Source organism: Lactuca virosa, chromosome 8, assembly GCF_052849685.1.
Source record: "Lactuca virosa cultivar CGN04683 chromosome 8, Lactuca_virosa_CGN04683_v6, whole genome shotgun sequence".
Lineage (NCBI taxonomy): Eukaryota > Viridiplantae > Streptophyta > Magnoliopsida > Asterales > Asteraceae > Lactuca > Lactuca virosa.
The window spans coordinates 42442239-42465509 of NC_136433.1; the positions used below are offsets into that span (position 1 = coordinate 42442239).

Consider the following 23271-nt stretch of genomic DNA (forward strand, 5'->3'; position numbering starts at 1 on the left):
TGGTGGAAAGAAGTGATTGTCATCAAGCCTTTTAAGTTTTTGTGGTGGAAAGAAGTGATTGTCATTAATCCTTTTAAGTACACATGAAGATTGTAGTATTTTGGTCCCATTTTAGACCTAGGATAGAAAAAAGCGTGTTTGAGGCGTGCAAATGGACAAAGTTGGAAATTTTATCCATTAAGTTATTTTTTTGATGTGATCTGGAAAGTTGGAGCCTTAATCTTAAGGGATTAAGTGTTTAATAAAAGAAGTAATCCACCTTGAAGATCATGACGTGACCAACGAAGGTTGGCGTCGCGAATATAGGTACGATGTCGCGATTGTTTTATCACCTGGTGGTAGTGACGCGACCAAAGGCTGGTCGCGGTGCGTTGACCTGCTTGATTGTTGACTTTGTCCACGTTTACTGTTGACTTTTGGTCAAACCTTGAAGGATATGAGTTTTGGACTAAGGATTAGTCTCTGGTTGATAATAGGTGGACCGTGCTATCAGATTTTCAGTGGACTCACGTGTGAGGATTTTGGTTGATCAACTAGCTCCATGTGAGTTTTCTCACTATACTATGTGTGACATTGTATATCCTTTGTATGATATGATATAGGTATTGTTAGGGTACAAGTATGTTAGTAGACTAGATAGTCTTCATTATATATGTAATTGATTGATTGTATGATATTGTTATGTGTCATAGGGATTGTACGTAGTATTGGTTGATCGCTTAGTGAATGTCGTAGGGATTGTACGTAGTTTAAATTGGATAGCATGAGAACTCTAGTCTAGGCCTTTTTTCATGGTTCTTGTTTGATTTATTGCTCTCGGGTAGGATCATATGTTCAACTGTATATCCTATTTATTAGCTACGTACGATTATGCATTCATAAGCGACGTGTCAATATTAGTAATAGCCTCGTTATGATTGTGGCACAACTGAGAGCCGGTGGTTCTATGACGGCTGGGAGCCGGTAGAGGTATGAAGGCAGGGCGCCTATGATTGATATGTTATGCTCTTACCCTGGATCGGTTAAAGCCGAGAGCCTTTTCTTGTATGCATGGTATGTATAGTGGAATGTGTGGTATACTGAGAAACTTATTAAGTTTTGTGTTTACGTTGTTAAGTTAAATGTTTTTAGGTTGTTCGAGGGAAGGGCACGACGTGACTGTACTAGAGTCGATTTTTGTAAACTCTCGACCTCAAAAGGGGAAAACAACATCTGATACCACTAGGCTAGAAGTCATTTGGTTGTTTTGTGTTTTATTAATTATAAAATGAATTACATATTAATACTAGAGTCGATTTTTGTGAATTAAGGCAAAGTTCATGCCCAAAATTGTGAACCTCTTTTTCAACAACAAATTCACGAAAGTTGAATCAAATCCAAAAACTTTCATAAGTTTCTTTAATCATACATATAAACAAAAGAACATGAAATGACTCTTGCCTAGTAGACTAAGATGGGTTGGCCAACAATAAAAAGCTCTGCCCAGCACTTAATCAAGTCATCTTCTTTTATGGTAAGAAAATAGATCAATCAAATAGTTGTACTTGTAATTGGTTGGGACGTTAGACTATAGTCAATAGCAAAAAACCGATTGTAAATAACTAAATAAGATAAAAATAATAAGGTTGGAAAAAGTACAAAAATAAAATAAAAACCATGAACCTTTCCTCTCCATCCAACCAAAAATCGTCCAAGGTTGTCTTCTATATGTGTGACACTTTAAAGGATGAACCCAACCTCTCTTATAAACAAGAAAAAAAGTTATATAGTATTTAATTATATCTAAATTTATTTATTACAATAAATTAGAAATTGCTTCGTCCCCGTTTCGTGGGGGACACAAACAAAGCCGAAATTGCGTAACTACGGAAATGTAAAGAGCAAACAAGCAAATATACAAAACTCATGTGGATTTCAACCTCTTTAATTAAACATGTCAACCTATATATAACCCAATCCAACCATTGTCACCTTACTATACCATAATTTGTAATTCATTTTTAGGCAATATGCATAATATTTTTTTTTTATTTTGACTATTTTGTAGTTTAACCACTAAATTTTACTTTAATAGATGAAAGCTATCTATTTTTTTTTTAATATTTTTTTTTAATCTAACCCTTTATTTCTGGTTTAACAAGTGTTAAAATTAATATAAATTTTCATTACATCACAAATATTATATTATTGAAATTGCTTCTTATTTTCTAGTTTAAGATGTTATTCACATATGTTAGATAGAGAATCTAATTTCAGCAAGTAAGATATGACACATGTCATTTTAACACCTACTAATATGTAAACAAGGGTAACAATGTTTGCACTTAGAAGTTTTTAAAAAATAGATGGTTTCATTGACCAAAATAAAATATAATGGTTAAAAAAATGGTAAAAATATAATGGGTCCTATGTAGTTTTTTATTATTATTATTATTATTTTGAACGACCGTATGTATTAAAAGCTAGCGAAAAACAACTAAATCATGAGGAGATTTTCAACCATTCATTCCAGTTTCGAGTAGTCTTACGATTTCTATGACAATACCAATTAAAAGAATGAAACAATGGAATCAAACAAAAATTCTTTTTTCATCTTCTTGGATCCAAACAGAAGATCATTTCGAAACGTTCACAACACCCAAATCAGGATAGAGCAAATTGAGTCCATAATAACTCGTTTAGAACGTACAGATGTCAAGCCATCAACCCACTGCATCTGATCAATAACATTCGACAAGGTGGGTATAGGCTGGTCCACCCACATCGTCACCTTACTCCAAAGCCGTTGAGCTATCGTGCAATTTAAAAACAAATGCTCAGTATCTTCTCTATCCTGCTGGCAAACCGAGCATAACATCGAATCAATATCTAGACCTCTTCTATCCAAATTCACCCTTGTAGGAAGTTTGTTTAACACCACTCTCCAAATAAAAATGTTAATTTTAATTGGGAGAAATCTATTCCATATCATCTGAATATCACCTGTAGGAAGCTCTAAGTGATCCAAGTAAAGACGAGGCTCCTTCACCACATAAGTATTTTGGGTTCCAACGACCCAACAACAAGAATCTTGAATATCAAAAATATGAACCATCTTTAACAAAGAAGAGAGCTTAATCAAATTAGCTGCAAGCACACCGCCATCAAAATTCCTGGACCACTGGAACCTCCAACCATGACCATCCCAATACTCATTAACCAACGCATCCGCATTACTAGCAATAGCAAAAAGGCGAGGCAACCTGACTCTAAGCATAATGTCACCGCACCAAACATCCTTCCAAAAGCTAATACTTTGGCCATTTCCCACCTTTTTACGCATAGAATCAAAAGGTAAAAAACCTCTATTATCCAGGTCCCAAACCATATTTTCAATACCCAACCACACCCCAGATTTAAGTTTGTTCCGTGAAAACAAAGAGAATCCACCATCACTACCATAACAACTTTTGATGAGATCTACCCAAAGAAGGTTATGGCTGTTTAGAAACCTCCATCTCCATTTATATAAAAGCGCATGGTTGAAAGACTCCAAACTACCTATAGAAAGCCCGCCATTTTCTTTATTATTAAGGACCATATCCCATTTGACCCGGTGGATAAACCGATTCTGATCTTCAGCACCCCAAAAAAACCTAGCTCTACTTCTTTCCAGCTCCTTGCAAACTGACACAGGCATACAAAACATAGAAAGAAAATAAATTCCCAAGCTCCCAAGAACAATTCTCACTAAGGTTAATCGGCCCCCAATAGACAACATACTGGACTTCCATATATAAAGTTTTTTTTTTTCGAAATCTATCAAAAATAGGTTCCCATGTCGCTTTTCTATGCATCAATTGACCAACCGGAAGCCCAAGATACATAAAGGGAATCGAATCCGCCCCACAACCTATACACATAGCAAGCTGTTCAATAGCCTCTTTATTAACACCAATTCCATAAAGTTTGGACTTATGAAGATTGATTTGTAGCCTAGAGGCCATGTAAAAAATTCTAAGAATCCGTATCAAATTCTTAATATTCTCAGCATCCCATTCTCCAAAAAATATAGCATCATCCGCATAAAAAAGATGCAAGATATAAACATTCTGATCACCAATGAACACACCTTTGAATCTTAAATTTTGAGTAGCATCCTCTATACACACATGCAAACCTTCCATAAGAATAAAAAGGAAGGGAGATAACGGATCACCTTGGTGCAGGCCTCTATGCATCTGAAACTCATCCGTAGGATTGCCATTGAGAAGAACTGAAGCCCTGGTACACACAAGGCACCCACGTATCCACATACGCCATCTCTCACCAAACCCCATAATCTCCATAATTCTATCTAAATACTCCCAAGAGACAGAATCATAAGCTTTTTCGAAATCCACTTTAAACAATTTCATTAACCATGACAGACACATCCAACCCATCAAACAATTTCATTAACCATGACAGACACATCCAAGATCTATCTACCTTTAATAAAGGCAGGACTGGGTTAACTAACGAGTCTACCACCTTAGCTAATCTATTACCCAGTAATTTCGCAATGATTTTATACTGTAACCCAATTAAACTAATCGGTATGTAGTCTTTTATCTCCGTCGGATTATCAACTTTAGAGACTAAGTGATAAACGTGGAATTACACCCATGCGAAATTGTGCCAGAGTCATAGAACTCATGCATAAAATCATAAACATTCTTCTTAAAAAGATTCCAGAACTGTTTCAAGAATCGGAAAGTAAACCCATTAGGACCCGAACTACAAATGAAAACCAATAATAATATCTTTATATATCTTTTTTTTTTAAATTTCTTGTAATTTTAAAAAGGGAAATCTCCATAAAAGTCCTAAAATTTTACCCGAATTTACGAAAAAGTCCCAAACTAAAATTTGTTTACGGAAAAGCATGAATTACCGGTAAAAATGACGATTTGATCCATTTTTTCCGGTTTACCGGTTTTATTACTTACATGTTTCACTAAAGTCCCATTATTTTACCCTAATTTGCGAATAAGTCCCAAAATAAAATTTACTAATGATTTGACCATTTTCTTCATGTAACATACATTTTATCGGTTTCATCCAAAAAGATATACAATACATCAGGATATCAAGTTTTATGCTAAACATAGCATTATATAACTCAACATATTCATCTCATCATCTCATTTAATGACTAGGCATCCGGGTCAGCAATGAAACCGGTAAAATGTATGTTACATAGAGCAAATGGCCAAATCATCAGTAAACTTTATTTTGGGACTTATTCGCAAATTAAGGTAAAATAATTGGACTTTAGTGAAACAGGTAAGTAATAAAACCGGTAAACCGGAAAAAATGGGTTAAATCGTCATTTTTACCGGTAATTAATGCTTTTTTGTAAACAAAATTTAGTTTGAGATTTTTTCGTAAATTAGGGTAAAATTTTAGGACTTTTCTGGAGATTTCCCTTTTAAAAATAGCACATAATAACAAAGATTTAGTTTATTTTGAAATAAGACAATTTTTTTTTTCATATTTCTTGTAAACTTATAAACAATAATAATTGATAGTATTAAATATATTTAAAAAAAGATTGGATTTGATTGAATTGTTAACTCTCGACAATCTTTTTTTTTCCAACATTCTATTCATCACCCAGAAGACCACTTTGCTTGTAACTCTCGACAGAATCAACAAGTGTTTCTTCAAGTGGTCTGTAACTCCATCCAAGCTTCTGTAATTTCTCAGATGTAACTGAAAATATCCCATTTGGATCCGTAAATCTGCAACCCAATTGAAGTAAAATGGAGTTAACTTTGCTTTTTGTAATGTAAGGGTAAAATTGTCATTTTATCTCATTCAGACAGTTTATTAGTCTAAAAAAAGAAACAAGCCTTAAACCTTTTTATACATTAAGTCCATTAAGTCAAAAAGAAACAACACCTAATTGTTATGAAAGCAACAGTATATACAAAATATAACAGTTGCTAAATTTAAATAAAAAAAAGAAGTGAACTCACTTGTTTGGATACTTGTAAGCAGGATACAATTTCTTCAGCATTTGCACCAATTCTTTTGCCCTAATCAAATGAGATGTGCATATATATCTTCCATTAGCCTCAGGTTTTTCATATACTAAAACCAATGCTTCAGCTAAATCACGCACATCTACAATCATACGCAGCCTGTTCTCTAGTTCTTCATATCCTTCTGCAGACAAGATGTCAAAAAAGATGCACACCAATTAATATATAAGATAATATTAAACTATTAATACAAATTACAGGATATGAATAATAATATATAAAGTAAAAACCTTTAAGAAGCTTAATAAGAACCAAGCTACTAGCATTCATTGTGTGTTGCAGCATTGGCCCTATAATAAGAGTTGGGCATACTGATAACAAATTGATTCCATTTCTTTTTGAGAATTCAAAAGCTTCACTTTCTGCTTGTGTCTTAGAAAGACAATACCAATCCTGTATTATAATAAAATTGAATTAGATAAAGAAAAAGGAGAAATAGAGTTTTGAATAACTTTTTGAATGATTGTACTTAACATAATAGTAAAGCTAATTACATTATTTGATCTGCAGAAATCTGGGTCGGACCAAAAGGTCTCATCCATGGGTCGATCCGTGGGTTTATTAGGTAGGACAGCAATAGCAGCTACAGAAGACACGAACACGACTTTCTTCACATTTACTTCACAACATGCTTTCAGTACATTCAGTGTACCTTTCACAGCAGGCTCAATCAGTTCTACCTGTAACAACAAGAGAGTGTAATCAATGATAAAGCTTTTCATTAATAAGTCAAACTGCAAAGGGTGATATCAGTCAAATGAGAGGAGAGAGAAGCTTGCCTCAGGGTTTGGTACAGAACCAGATGGAACTGGACTTGCAGTATGGAACACACCATTGCATCCAGCAATGGCTGCAGTAAGAGACTTGTAGTCAAGAAGGTCTGCTTTGAAAAGCTTCAGATTCTCAGATGCGTTCTCAAGGCTCTTCAAGTGAGCATTTTTCTCATCCTCTGAAGGAAAAATGTGTTAAAAAATGAACTTTAGATTTGAGTTTGAGTTACTAATTACTGAGTTTTTGTTTTCAAAATTTCATTGACTTTATATCAATATCGAATTCAAAGAGTTAGGGAACATGTATGCCGATATGTATCTCTCTCCAATTTCTCAATCGGACATCTAATTCGGATGAAATCAAGCATAATTGAAACTGAAAAAATGAAAACGTAACTCTGAAACTTAAAATCGACGAAAATTTTCTATAATCGGAGTTGAGGAAAAAACTTACGAGGGTTTCTGACGGTGCCATGAACCGTGAAGTTCTTAGAGAGCAGGTGCTTCACTAACCACGATCCTACAAACCCTCCTGCGCCTGTTACACACACAACTCTCCCTTTCTCTGCGGCCATTAAGATCGATCTCTCTCCCTCACTTTCTCGAGAGGCGAGTTGACTTATAGGCCCGTCAAACCGGTTGGACTGGGAACCCCTCACCCGGTTTTACGTTGATTTTTGAACCGAGTTGAACCACCCGGTTTTTGGAAAAATCCGGTTGAATCGGTCAAAATAAACCGGTTAAACCGAATATTAAAAATGGAAAACAATCATTTGCATAATAAAAGTTGGTGATTTTTTTTCAACTTTATTTAGTTTTCTCCAAATAAAAACTATATTTTGTTTCGGTATTATATTTTATTTTCTTTTTGACGTATATGGATTGATGTAAAACACTAAAACTTATGATTATGAGTTATTTTAATGTATGTGGATTGATCCACAACTTATTTTTATATGTATTTTTAACGTTTGAACTTGTAAATATCAAATTCATGATTTATATATATGTATGTATGTATGTATAGGAAAATAGGAAAAAGATAAATATTATAGAAACTGGTTAATCCGACGGTCGAACCGGTTAAACCGGGAACCGGTCACCATATCGGTTCAACTAAAAAACCGGTTTTTAAAACATTGGCTACAGGTGAGTGGACTGCGGTGGTGTGTTTAAATTTTGTTCCCGATGTTTCTTTAATTTTTAGAAACACTCACCTTACTACAAGTGACGTCATCTTCATATTATATTTCTATTGGTCTCACAAAACTGACAGATATCATATCACATATTATCAACGAGTGAATAAAATATAATTTAATAAATTATAATTATATAAAATTAATATAAAAAATACTTCATTAATTAAAAAAATAACACACTATATTAAAAATATAAATTAAAAACATACTCAAAATATCAAAAAATAAAATAAAAATTGATCTAATCATCCTCACTAGCCACGTCGTCATAATCCACACCCGAAAATCTTTCAAACATTTCTGAATTGTCATCGGTAGAGTTGAACAAGTCGTCTTCATCAAAATCGTCCACATCAAGATTCATTCGAGCAATGAAGACGTGTTCCACCAAATTCGCACGAAGGTTGTGGTGTCGGACTCGGTCGTATACCTCTGCTTTGTTCGCCATGTATGCTTGCATACCAATACCAACTCATTCTACATTTGGTAAATCCTTAATTTCATTGTAATGACAAATCGTTTTCCCCTCATCTTCTACAATCATAGTATGCAATATAATTCACGCATACATAAGACTACTTATTCGTTTTCGCTCCATAGATCGTGGCGGTGCTGCAAGTATCTGCCAACGTCTCTTTAGAACACCAAATGTTCGCTCGATATCCTTCCTAGCAGATTCTTGGGTCGACTTAAACTTTATTCGCTTTTCATCATTTGTACATGAGAATGATTTCACAAAAGTAGTTAACTCGGGATATATCTCATCAGTAAGGTAATATCCACACTTGTACGATGTCTCATTTGCCTGAAACGACACATCATACGATTTTACAAGGTAGATGTCGTTGAATATTGGCGATTGGTCTAGAACGTTGATGTCGTTGTTGGAACCTGTTGGACAAAAAATGCATGTCATATCCAAAGATCATAAGACGTCAGTGCTTCTAAAATTATTGTTGGCATTTTTTGATCACCTTGCTTAAATTGAATGCGCCACACATTAGGGCACATTGACCACCCCCAATGCATACAATCAATACTACTAAACATTCCAGGGAACCCATGCTTGTTTTCATGTGTTGTATATAGTTGGTGAATTTCACTTATTGTAGGCTTGTGTAAATAGCGATCACAATAGAGAATAATCACAACTCTAGCAAACTTGTATACACATTCCCTCGTCGTTCGCTCTAACATCCTCAAATACTCATGCCATGAGTCCGGTCCCATGTCGAATGCTAGCTGAAGAACTGCAACGATACATTTTTAAATTAAGGAGAATCCTTTTTGACCTTTTCCATTAACTCGCTGTTGAAAATATGGAAATCGATTTTTGATGTCGTCGACAATGCGTAAAAATAATTCATTCTCATCCGGAATCGACGCCTGAATTTTACGGCATACAATGCATCGTCGACAAAGTAGTCATTGACAAGTTGGTTGTGCCCGGTGTTAGGTGTGTCAAACCCAACAAATAATAAATATACAATAGACTCTAAATACACCCATTTAATGCACTATAAAATAGTACAAAACAAGCAGGGTCGAACCACAAAGACACAAGACAATCAGTTTATACCTCTTTGCGCAAGGTACTTTGATCACAAAAGTAAAAAAGGGGATTTTATATGCAATGAATTCAAGTAGAATGATTAAAGAAACAAATAAATGATTAACTAATTGAAACAAATTCAGATTTTAATAAAGACTCCAACTACATGTATGACATTCGGCGATGTGATTCCAAAACGATATGATGTCTACTCAATTCTATCTAAATTGGTACTTGAAAGTGTTAACAAGCTCTAACACTTCCCATTAACCAAGTTGTCAAATTCAAAACAAGCTATTTGATAATAACTTAACCTTCTAGTTTAAGTCTAAACAACCTCTTAGATAGAAATCAAAAGGTTGCAAAAAGATTTATGTGAATGTTTCCAACATCTAATACTCCTCACAAGCTTGGGAGCGTAAGAGCGTGTGAATAAGATTTACACTAAATTCATTTAATGAAAATCAATTTAGTGCTTGTTACTTAGTCCAATTCACAAAACAATTACAGATTTTGCAATTAGATAACTTGAATGACCTAACCCTAATTACTAATATTACTAACAACGGGGAGTGGATAACCGCTCCCTGATTTTCAGTTGTTCGATCTTCTTAGTATGCAATCCTGACCGTAATAACTTGGTATTTACAGGTTTTTGGCAGTTTATTCTTCTTCCCCACGCTCTGCACAATCGTCGATTGTCTCATCTAAGATCGCTTCATCCCTTTGATAACCGTCTGATTTGCCTCTATATATTATTGCTTTCTGATTTTGTGATTGCCTTTTTTTTGTTGCCTAATTCGTCGATGGGAGTTAAAGTAAGGTTTGTTTCTCTTAATAACCTTCGATTCCCATCAACCTTTCTCCTGGAATCAAATATAGCTTACTATACGACAAATTTAATTTCAATTTTGAAATCATGTTTTTCGATTGAAGTTGTATAACCCTAGAAGCAGTTCTCTTAGATTTTTCCTTACAAACACAGTGGTTTCTGGGATTGTTATCGTTCTCCGACAGCGACAATGTCTACCCCCAAGGTCTCCGGTAAAGATTACTCTCCATCCATTGTTCTTAGTGATCGGTTGTCTTTGGTTCTTGACATCTTCTTACTTTTCTTGGATGCTTTGTCATGATGCCTCAATCTTAAGACTCCAGCCAAGGTCAGTAAAGATGCAATTTGTTTTGTTTTTATTTATGCTAAAAGCAATTAACATTGTATTCATTGATTTCTCTTTATCAAATTTGAAACTTAGAATTAGAAGTGAATTTAAAAAAAAAGTTGAACGACATGAAGAATCAGAAGCAACTACGGCTTCAAGTCTGTAATTTCTTTGTTTTTTTATGTTTGTTTGTTGGATGCTTGAATTAATTAGGTTTTATTTTTCATATTTCCTATTTTGTATGGATGTTCATGTTCTTCACTTTGATATTGGTCCAGTGGTGTACACTATTGTGTGTTCATCTGAGGTGGCGTTTATCTCTCTACACTCAAACGTTTGCGTTTTAAAGTGACCGATCATCTAATTTCTTCACTCAGTAGGTCCTCAAGCCTTACAATGTAAATCAAAACATTTACTTATCTCCATTTACTAAAAAATGCTCTAAGAGTTTAATTAAATGCTTTGAATGTCATGGGATGCCATGTTTATTATTAGGAAGGCCTTTCTCCAGAGGATTTTCATAAATTCCTCCCTAACGTCGACCTTAATCCCCCAATTACATCACATGTGCTTCAATTTGATCAAATGTTGTTTATGTGAAGTCTGTTAACCAAACCTCCAAAAGAGTACCTTGCAAAGATAGGCACAAGATTTATTTCCGATGCAAAACCAAAAAGTGAGTTCAACCACTTCTATATGATCTTAATCCAATGAATTATTTCTAATTCTATATTTTGATTTGCCTATGTGACAGTATGTCATATCATCAAAAACATTTTAAGGGAACATGTAATTGTGCAGTTGGTTCAAGATCTTAACAGCTAATTTTGATGAAAATAACAAGGTGTATAGCTTGATCATGTTGTTGCATTCTATTGTCACCTCTTAGATCGATTGATGAGTTGACTCGGTTGGGTTGAATCAGTTGATTTATGGATTTTGACGAAGTTTGACCTTAAGGGTATTTTGGGATTTTGATTGTGATTGGTCACTTGAATGGTTAGGTGTCGGTTGGAGCTGAGATTCAGAGTCGAGACCTCATCAACTTTTGTTCAGTTTGTGAGGTGAGTTTTCCTCACTATACTTACGGGTTGAAGTCACCAATGCCGACCCATTGGTTTGATATCCTGCTATTCTCTGATATACTGAGTATGGAATAGATACGCATGATTATGCTAGATGTCGATATGCTAGTTTGGTAGATCTGTAGGACTACCTGTGATTCTGTCTGCATGATTATCTGTATATGTTGTTATCTATTATATGTCAACATATTATGTTGGGTTGAGGTCGTACTGCTTCGTGCGGTAGCCAACAAACCTTGGATCATTCCAGATATGAGATGAGGGTCGGGCAGGGCATGCTAGAATCATACCGAGGACTCAGGAGCATTCCAGATACGAGCTGAGGACCGAGTGGTATGTCAGACTCGTACTAAGGGCTTAAGGGTGTTTCAGTCCGATGACTGATTTTGTCAGGGAGCAAGCCAAACATAAGCTTTGGGCCCTAGGGCAAGCCATAATTATGTTGTGGGATCAGGGGTAATCTAGTCTTTTAGTTGTGGACCCAGTACATGCTGTTATTGTATATGTTATATGCTTATGTGTTGGTACTTTAGGGGAACTCGCTAAGCTTTGGCTTATGGTTTTTAGTTGTGGTTTCAAGTACTTCGGATGATCGAGGGAAGTCGAAGGCATGACCGTACACATCCTCTTGTTTATGACTTATGATTTTGGGAGACTCTGATGTTGGAAATGTTTTTGAAAACTATGATTTGTAAACAATTTATGAATTGAGTTGATTTTAAAAGTTTAAAAACAAATAAGTATATTATAGGGATGTGTACAAAAACTATGATTTGAAAACTGTGATTTTTATGGTTGTTACAAAAACTACAACGAAATGAAACCACCAAACAAAATTTGTGATAAAAACAAATAAGTATATTATAGGGACCAAATTTGTAATTTTCTCTTTAACTATAAAGCACTGGAATAAAAAAACAGTAAAATTGGACTAACCTTGTCAAAAGAAGATGGATTTCTTACATCTCCTTTATTGTCATCATTCATGTTAGGTCCAAGAATGGCATCATTTGGTAAGCAAGAAGAAACATTATGGTTATGTTTACCATCTACAGGTGCCACATTTGGGGTTTGACTAGTTTGACCATGCTTCTAAAGTTGACGAATTGAGCAAGTTTATCTAGCTCATAGCAAAATACTTCCATTTAGAACTTTTGTTCTCTTTTCCTTGTCTTTAATGGAATTAGGACACTTGTAACTACCATCAAGAAGCTCATTCAATGACCCTTCATCGGTTCATCCACATGCTTTCCAAAATCACAAATATCGTGTTTTGAACCATATACCCATGACCAAAAATCAAATAACATTTTATAAAGTGTGTTAACAAATAATAACTAATTGCTAAAAAATACATACCAAGTATGTTAATTCCACCAGCAAATGAACTGAAGCTTGACAAGCCCGCCTTTACAGAAAACAAGTCACATTTTCTTTTAGGAACTTTTCCATTTCTCTTATCACTCCGTTTCCCAGATACAATTGTTTCTGTTTAGCTGCAAGTGTAAAAAGTGAGAAACAATATGGGGATGATTAATTTTCTTGATGAGTTCTGACTTCCTATTTTACCCTTTTTTTTAAAGAAAAAAGATAACCTGGTTTATTTTCTTCTTTAAAGGTTCACTGTCTCGTTTATATACATGATCACATTTGTCAGGTCTTAAACTCTTGAATCGAATTCGTATCAATTTTGTTGAGAAAAGCATTGGCACTATATGATGAAGTCTGTTAGGGTCGAAATGTTGTAATAGTCGAAGTTTGTATTTAGGGTCTTTGAACATTTTTATAATGTATTTTACTAGGGCATAATATTCGAAGCTTCATGTTTAGTCCTTAGTATATTTTTTGTACGCTTTTCTCTTCTATAAATAGGAGTGGTTACTAGTGTCTTAGTAACGAAGTCTTTACAGAATATTCATTGTACTCTGTAAAATTTGCAAAAGCGTAATAGAGCCAAACAGATCATATTTACATCGGTGTTCAAATCTTTCAATTCTACTTTGAATTTACACTCTAATTCGTTCAATACTTGATTCATTGTCTCATCAATTGGTATCAGAGCAGGAATCATATCTCTGATCTGATTTTCACTTTGTTCAAAAGGTTTTTGAGTCAACTTTTTGATTCAAAAGTTTCCGCACTTTTTGAAAGTGAAAATTGTTTAGATCTAAGTCTGTGATTCGATTCTGCACTTAATTCATTGAATCGAGTGTTCTAAGAGTGATTGTGATTTGAATCATACAATTTGTTGTCAAATTCTCAAAGTTTCTTCAAAAATTCTCAAGGATCTATTCCGTACAACAATGGCGTCATTCAATCTGAATTCCATGACTTCATTTTCTCATCTTCTAGGATCATCCACCAAAATTCCTATGCTTATCCCTGAGTATTACGATCAGTGGGCTGATCGTATGCAGGATTATCTTAATGGATTGGATGAAGAACTGTGGAATTGCATTTCTGGCAATCTCAATCCACCATCGAATGTTCAACCAATTGGTTCTTCCTCTGGAAACTCTGAAGTTGAAAATCAATCTGATCGTCTAAAAAAGCTGTAGAAAAAGTGTGTAAGAGAGCTAAGAGGAGCTTTGCCTCCAGTTGTTTACAACTACGTGAGGAGTTGTACAACTGCAAAGGAAATCTGGAACAATCTCAAGGAAAAATTCCAGGGAAGTGAGAAGACGAAAGTTAATTCTATGAAGCAATGTTTAGTGGAGCTGAAGGACTTCAGGATGAATAGAACCAAATTGGTTTACATTGAGGTGATTGCAACAGGTAAGAACATCCAAACGTGGTTATGCATGGCAGCCCACCAAATGCTTGTTGAAACGTCTCAAGGAATTGTTTCAAAATCAGTGTGATGAACTAAATTTCGGTTGCATCTGATAGCTAGTAGTTAAGTTTAATCCTTTTCGATTATGGAGCCAACAGGTTAATCACCCTTGAGTAGTGTTGTCAATAAGGTCGGCTATAAGTGAGAGAACCGGGAATAGTGAACCAATAAGTTAGCTTCTTTTGCAATTGTTATCAGTATGACGGGATATGCTTTGAACTTTTGATCAAAATAACAATTGGTCATCATCATGATGGTTTTTGGAGTTTGGTATATCGAATGAGTTTGTATATGAGTGGTATGATAACTATTTCGGCTATAGGGATGCAAATGGCCTTATCAAGCAAAAATGTTCACTCAGACAGTTCATCAAACACCTGTAGTGCAAGATTCTTTTTTCACTTTTGCAAGGCTATGAGTATATCTAACATTGGTAGTTGAAGCGATGAACTCGACTGGGGCCCTATAGATGTGGGTGGTGTGTCCCTTCATGTTGCATCTAATGCAATGCAACACTCGGCAGACTCCATGATGATGGTAGTTGCACTTGCTGCAGTGTGGGAGGTTTCCTAAGTATGGTGTGGTCGGTGTTGGAATAGCAGGGCTGATGGGGGTATTGACTGCCCCAGTTTGTTGCCTTTCAGTAGGTCCTTGAGTTGAACAACTCCCTTTCTCGTTCTCGAACTTTCGTTTCAGGATATTAGGTTTGAAGTCTGGAGGGTCTTTACAAGTAGGCACTTGTTGTTGAATTGGTTATCAACACGATCGGGATTGCCGATTACATTTCCACTAACATTTGTGTTGTTAGCATTAAGGTGAGCCATGACAGCTGCTATGGCTGCTGTGACCGCAGCTTGAAACATAGCTAAATCTATCTGAAGGATTGGGGTTTTACTGGTGGGTTGGCTACGTTTCTTCGGAGGCATGATTCTGCTACACGATAAGAAAATGAGCTCGTGAGCAACAATGGTTGCCTCTAGATGTATTCTAAACATTTATATATACATATAAATTTTTCGTTTTGTTATCCAGTTCTCAATGATTCGACCTACATCCATATGATGCAGTCCTAGTAAGAGTAGAAGTAAGTTTCTAGTATGGTTAGAAACCGAGTGTCATCCAAACTAAGTTACCTTATATTGGTGGATATCGTTTTCCAACTTTCGAAAAGATTTGAAAAAAATTCATAATAAAGTCTACATAAAATAGACTTATGAATTTGAGAAGTAATCACTCTCAATTGAGATTTCTGTGATCCGATTTATTGTTATTAGCCGTGACAAGAAAAGACAATAAGCTCAAAACCTAATGTGAGTAATGTAATCACTAACTCACTAGGTTGTATTAATTTATTAGTTATTAATAAGATGAAAAGGCGCTCAAACACTTCACATGAATCACGCGTGGTTTTCCTCTGTTCTCCGTTCTATTCTGGGTAGTAATGATTTGTTCTCTCCTGGTATCTATATGGTGTCCTTCTCTTTCGTAGGTATATTGAATTTCTATGCCTTCTTACTTCCAATTCTTACACTGATCCCCATTACTTCGTAATGAAGAGTTCAAATCCCAGAAATTCATGCGAACCTCTCATTGGTGTCCTTAATAGGGTAAGGGAACTAAATGATTTCTATAGTTTCTTTACTTCTCATCTGTTTCTTTCTCAGAATTCTCCTAATGTAACTCTGCTAGATCCTCCTTGACTCTTCTATTGATTGCTGGAGTGACTACATCTATCTAGGGGTTTATACGAGAATGGGAATGTCTAAAGAATCTATGAGAAAAATCAAATTTTTACGAAGGTGATCCTTTCCAGTCCTTCTATAATCACATAGTGTGTACCGATTATATATAATCCAGATCAAATAGAGCTTTGAATAAGTAATCATACTCTAAAACCACATCCAAACAAGGAAAAGGAAGTATAGTGAAAATCACATATTCTAAGTCTATAAAATCTCAACTATGTATAACCTTAACGTATCCACTTAGTAATTACAGACTTACCAGAAAAGATCTTTTAAAATTTCCCAAAAGTTTATTTATGGTATTTAAAATACTTCTATAGTATTTTAATTATATGATTGATTCTTGAACTTCTAGATATAGGAAGTTTATAAGTTTTCATTTTTATTGTTATAGCATCCTAAAATACTCCTATAGTATTTTAACCTTTATGTTTGGTTCTAGAATTCTTCTGGTACCTAAGTAAGTTTTAGACTTGTTGCAACACTACAATAACTCCCAAACACATGTTGGTCATATCTCAAATGAATATAGTTGATCAGGCTATATTGATCTCATATATGATTACATAACTGTCCAGGTTTAACTGCAATGTCCAACATCCAAATACTTTTGTTTTGTTCTTCTTGTGATACTCGTTCTAGTATATATATTCTGTATGTACTTATACTTTTATAAAATATTGTTATATTTTAAAGTATAATTCTTTGTCAGAGTGTTTTTATCCCAATGTGTTTATAGTTGTATATCTTTTATGACTGATATACTGAGTTCACTATAAACAATGCTCTGATACCAATCTGTCACACCCTCAAACTAGAACGGCGGAAACGTTCGGGGGCGGAGGACGTCATGTAAGTATCACAACACATGCATTATAGTAATCAAAGTACAAACAACCATTGCATTAATAAATATAAGTTTTACATAAGTGTTTAAACATTACATATTCAAACGTCAAAGTAGATACAATAGAAGACAAGAGTTGCAGATCGGTACCAGACAGTCTTCTCAAAAGCTTCGGGAGTGTACCTGTCTATTGGATTCCTGAGAATACAAGTTATTTTGAAAGAGTAGATCAGCATTTAAGCTGGTGAGTTCATAAGTATTTTAGTTATATGAAGTATACTCTAAGTTCTTGGAAAAGTTAACTGGTTCCTCCAGAAAATCCTATATTTTCTGATGTGACAATATGATAACCATAATAGTTCCCTCTACAATTACTTAGTTTATACTAATCATATATAACCTAATATCGAACTGACAGTTAAATGTGTGAATCTGCCCTAAGCCCACAACCAAACAAAGAACAAGAAGTAAGGCAGAAATCACACATTCCACTGTTAGTCGGATATTAATTATGTATAACTCTTGTATATAAACTAAGGAATTATAAAGTTAACCATTTGAGGTCCTTTATGTTATACTAGTTTTAAGAGAACGAATGATGACGTTCCAGAAAATTTTATATTTTCTGTTTTACAACTGATAAGTAGTTTTAATTCCATAAAACTGTTCCATATAAGTAATATTATACTTATAATAAGGTTTAACATAATTTTAACTATCTATAAAATTATAAGAAGGATGTCTTCCTTCTTGTTGGTGAAAAGTAGTTTTAAATCCCCATAAAACCGTTCAGATAAGTAGCTTTAATCCCATAAAACCATTCCATTTTGAAAAGTGAATACTACAATAGTATTTCTTAAAAAGAATAAACTACTGGTGAATAACTACCCTAATATTATCCTGGTTAATTAGGGTTTAAATTATGATAAAGTTGTTTATATCTCGTATACTTATCTAGAAAAATAGATTTCTCATTTGTTTCCAGTAAGATTTATTATTACCCCGTGATTGCTAACCCTGGTATGTTGTATTTGTACCCCTGTTAGTGCAAACCCGGTATGATGTATTATTATCCCATGATTGCTAACCCTGGTACGTTGTATTTGTACCCCTGTTAGTGCAAACCCGGTATGATGTATTATTACCCCGTGATTGCTAAACCTGGTACGTTGTATTTGTACCCCGGTTAGTGCAAACCCGGTAGGATGTATTATTACCCTGTGATTGCTAACCCTGGTACATTGTATTTGTACCCCTGTTAGTGCAAACCCGGTATGATGTATTATTACCCCGTGATTGCTAACCCTGGTACGTTGTATTTGTACCCCTGTTAGTGCAAACCCGGTATGATGTATTATTACTTCTTTAATATATTATCCATATACTAAAAGTATTATATGTATCCTGGTGTAAATAATTGAATTGTTAGTACTTTCCTTTCCTTATATACTTGGAATGTAAAGTATACAATCGTGAATCATACTTGTATATTTAGTTTTGAATCATAAATTATACCTATTATAATTTATACGTTCTATCTGATTGGCATGATCTCTCTTGAATATATCCCTTTGCTCAGCATGATACAAAGGTAATGATACCGACTGAACACTACTAGAAAAACAGACTTTTACGACGCGCAATGCGTGTCGTAAAACGCTCAGACGACGCACAAATGCGTGTCAAGGAAGACCCTGTCATAACGAGAGACGACACGCTTTTGCGCGTCGTCTATGGACGACACGCATTTACGACGCGCATTTATGACATACATTTACGACGCGCGTTTACGACGCGCAATGCGTATCAAGGAAGCCCCTGTCATAAAGGAAGACGACACGCATTTGCGTGTCGTTACCTTACGACGCACGTTTACGACACGCATTGCGTATCATTAAAGCCCCTGTCATAAATGAAGATGACACGCATATGCGTGTCATAAACTTCAGCAACCATTTACGATATACATTTACGACGCGTCTTTACGATACTCATTTACGCGTAATACAAAAATATGGAAACAAATATATACCAAAACAATCAATTTCATGCATAACTGTGACATCCCCTAATTTCTCGGCCAGAAAAGACCGATTTATTTTATGCTTTTTAAAATAAAATCAGAGTAATCCTTTTAAAAGATGTTGCGAAATTTGTTCCCAAAACAAAACATGATAAAAGTTTATCAAAACCTTTCTTTAAGAAATATATAATTTCCTTTTATATCAAAACCTCGGGATGTCATGTTCCGATACAGATCAAAAGCATAAACAAGACATTATAAGCCTTACAACAGTTATTTACAACTACTGGCCTATAATCCATAAATCACTCATCACTACCTGTAATATAAAAAGTTGAGTGGGTCAGGCTTGGAAGCCTGGTGAGCATATAGGGTTTTCAACCCACAATAAATAAATTTATTATGCTTAAACATCAACAATCAACCAAATTACCCCAACCCCATTATCTTATTTATTTCTTAAGGGTTTACCCTAAGAATCAACTATCACTCCTTCCTAAGGATTCATCCTAAGGAATAGGCACAAAGTCACATCGTCGCCAGGGTTTATACAACAAGCACTAAGTCCATAGCTGCCAAGGTTTATCCAACATGTGCTAAGTCCATAGCTTTTATTTATCGACATTATTATTCACAGGAATCCCCCCTGCAATACATGTTAATGGGTTTTTAGAGTACAACAAATGAACATATAGTTCACACACCTACAGGTTGCGGGCCTGCTAGTGTTCCACAGACCGTCTAGAATAGTCCGTGGTTGTCATCCATACTCTGCTGAATGACGGGGGGCAACGTTTGGGTAAGGGCTTTTCTCATATTTCACCACTCAACTTCAACGTTTGGGTAAGGGCTTTTCTCATATTTCACCACTCACCCTCAACTCATGATCTCATTTCACCACTCACTCTCAACTCATGATCTATATCACTGATCATCTCATCTATCCAACTCACCTTTCATCACACACCCACTATTTCATCTACCCATGTTTACCCAACATTTTTGTAGATAAAATACATATACAGTTTAAATTATTTAAAAACATGTATAAATCATTCCTTCAACATCCATCTCAAATAGACAAACAATATATATTCAAGCAGCACGTATTTTATATAAAATACTTCATATCTATGTATAAGGTGAAAGTAACTACACACTCACCTGATTTAATGAAAATCGGGCAGCAATTCGTTTCCTAAAACGATCGTTTCTAATAAAATCGAGAGTTTTATTGAGAAACCGGGCTCTGCGAGGGTTGGGCTTCGAAACCGAAAAGATAAATTTTCCGGGCTTCTCGGGCACTTCGTGGCGTATTCCGGGGGTGATAATTGATACCGGGGCTTCGGGGGATGTTAAAATAGCTAAAATATTGAAAAAGGGGTAAAAATAGACAATTTCTCAAAATTACCCGAGAAGGCTCGCAGCCTTCTATTTATAGGGGAGGCTGCTGATCGGATGGTTGGAGAGAAGGCACGCGGCAGCAGATCCGAAGGGGGCAGCACCTGGCTCGTTTAGGTCGTGTCGGCTAAAAATCACTCGATCTAAAATTCGAGTTTTTAGTTGTCTACTCCTAAGCTGAAACTTCGAAAAATCATAACTTCCTCATACGAAGTCAGATTTGGGCGTTCTTTTTATACATACTCTCAGTTTAACGAACACTACAATTTTCGTTTAGATCACTAAGGCTAAAAAGTAGTTTATCAAAAACTCACTTTTTACGATATTCGGCACCGTGCCGGTTTGTCGCGAAACTTCGACAGATTATAACTTCTTCGTTATAACTCGGATTTCGACATTCTTTATATATCCGTAATCCTTGTCACGACCACTACAACTTTCTTAATAAATATCGGCTTTATCTAATATTTATTTTCGACGCTCATTTTTAGTCTTAATTAATTAAACCCTAATAATTAAGCATAAAACACATAAAACACATAATATTCACATAATTCCTTTTCATTTCTTCAAAATGAGTCACAAAGGTTAACCTAGACTATCATGTCAATATTAATGCCTAGCCTAGAAACACGGGCGTTACAATAACATCATGTCAAAATTTTGTAATACATTGGTATAAAGGGGATCCGATTGTACATTGTTATTAAAAGATTTTCCCGAACTATATGACCTAATACTACATTGCTATTAAGGGGCACCTTCTTGTTTCAGATATCATGTCCACATCATAAGCTTTATTTCTCTTTTCTTTTCTAGCAATAGGCGCCATAACAGTTAATGTATCTCTATCTCCCCCTTCATTTGTAGCTTGGTCGAGAGCATCATCTCCACCCTACAGAGTAATGAAACAAAAATAATGTAAGAGAGAAACATGTACTCTAAATGATTCAAAACATGTGAATTTAACTATCCTTACAAAATATGTGAATTTAACTATCCTTATCAAGTCCTAACTTTTAACAAGTTTCCCCTTATTCACTTTTCAAATATGTTTTTAACATCATTTATCATATAGCACTTCATCCAAGACAACACTTAATGGGGGGAAAAGAACCAGGGTCTTAGTAATTAACTTTTTGCTTATTTACCAAATAATGTCAAGAATTAAAGGCTTCTCATAACACTAAATATACACACATAAGGAGATCCTGACCTTTGCATATAATAATGAGATTGAACTTGAGAATTCTCCAGTAACTATTATAAGAAACGCCAAGAATGGATAGAAGACTGTTGTAAAACATGATTTCAATCGATGAAAGCCCATCTTCTGCACCAGATCTGTCTTGATTTTTTCTTTGCTCAGTCACATCTGTTGGTATTTGCCAGCTGCTCAACTGATCAACCAACCAGATAAAGATTAAACTTTTATAAGATACATGATGTTTTAAAAACAGAAAGTTAGTAAAACAAAGTTAAAAATAGAGCTCTGTCTCAGTTTACCTTAGTTTTAGCCATCATTTGTGGCTCAGCCTTCTCAACTTCAGCTGATGACATAAAGGTTTCTTACCTCAGTTGTATTCCCATCAATTCCTTCACTCGTTCCTTCAGTCTCCCCACTGTTTTATAAACGAGCTACCATTTATATGTGGAAAGTGGAAGCACGTAAATTAACCAATATAGGCTTGATGCAAGATATGTTACCTGTGTGAGTTCCCATCAATATTGTTTCCACCTTCATAAAAGACTTACAAGATGATCTTAGAAAGGTCAAGAAGACTTACAAGATGAACTACAAGATGTGCATAAACACTTCCATGTGGATAGAAAGCAGCATATGGTGGCATCATATGCTGATTTTGTGATTTTGCAAGTACAAAAAAGTCAACCCAAAGGTCAACCTGATAAATCTGAATGAATGGAGATAATTGTTTGCATGTTATACCTGTAGAGGACCCCACATATAAGGGCGAGGGGCATGACCAGATGCAACAACAGGATTGTAGTATGGTGGCACAGTCATTTTAGGGCCATAACATGCCTGTGGAAATATAAAGATCCAAAATAAGACTTGAATTAACAAAATTCAGATGGTTTGTGGTGAGATATTTTATTATATAGGAGTTTTAAATACAGCCTACATACCGTACTTCTAATTCATTGGCTCTCTCAGTGAACCCAAACGAGACTAAAACCCCGAACATATTAACTGAGGAAGACATTCCAACGAAACCTGCATGCCAACCCGTTGGTAAACTTGATCATTTATAGCTTTGGTAATAGAAAATAAGGTTTAAATGTTTGTTTATGCAATAAAGTTATCATTGGCAAACTATCACCATCTTTAATTTCAACTTGTTTAATTGGTTGAAATGTAGGTGTTCAAACCCCTGAAACCAAACCCCTTTTCCACACCGATGACAAACTGGAAGGGTAAACTCATATCTCTATTCCATGTAAGTTTTTCAAATGCTACTTACTTATTTTTTAAGAAATTTAATATTTTATATGGAAATTTTCTATCAGGTATAGACTAGGAAATAACATACAAAATTGACCCAGTGATATCAAATTTTGACCCT

At 35.0% G+C, this 23271-nt stretch overlaps 3 protein-coding genes across 3 annotated transcripts; all 3 read right to left on the bottom strand.

Moving 5' to 3' along the window:
• Positions 1-5529: 5529 nt before the first annotated feature.
• Positions 5530-7460, bottom strand: LOC145133028 (cinnamoyl-CoA reductase 1-like). Its single transcript, XM_079067972.1, has 6 exons — positions 7293-7460; positions 6848-7017; positions 6563-6748; positions 6299-6461; positions 6003-6192; positions 5530-5765 (listed from the first exon to the last, which is right to left on the bottom strand). The coding sequence occupies exons 1-6, from the start codon at positions 7411-7413 to the stop codon at positions 5627-5629; spliced, it is 969 nt and encodes a 322-aa protein (XP_078924098.1). The 5' UTR covers positions 7414-7460; the 3' UTR covers positions 5530-5626.
• Positions 7461-8599: 1139 nt separating this feature from the next.
• On the bottom strand, positions 8600-9051 carry LOC145130286 (uncharacterized). Its single transcript, XM_079065113.1, has 2 exons — positions 9015-9051; positions 8600-8931 (listed from the first exon to the last, which is right to left on the bottom strand). The coding sequence occupies exons 1-2, from the start codon at positions 9049-9051 to the stop codon at positions 8600-8602; spliced, it is 369 nt and encodes a 122-aa protein (XP_078921239.1).
• Positions 9052-21425: 12374 nt separating this feature from the next.
• On the bottom strand, positions 21426-22712 carry LOC145130287 (common plant regulatory factor 1-like). The gene is made up of 4 exons (XM_079065114.1): positions 22635-22712; positions 22474-22542; positions 21961-22086; positions 21426-21581 (listed from the first exon to the last, which is right to left on the bottom strand). The coding sequence occupies exons 1-4, from the start codon at positions 22710-22712 to the stop codon at positions 21426-21428; spliced, it is 429 nt and encodes a 142-aa protein (XP_078921240.1).
• Positions 22713-23271: the final 559 nt, after the last annotated feature.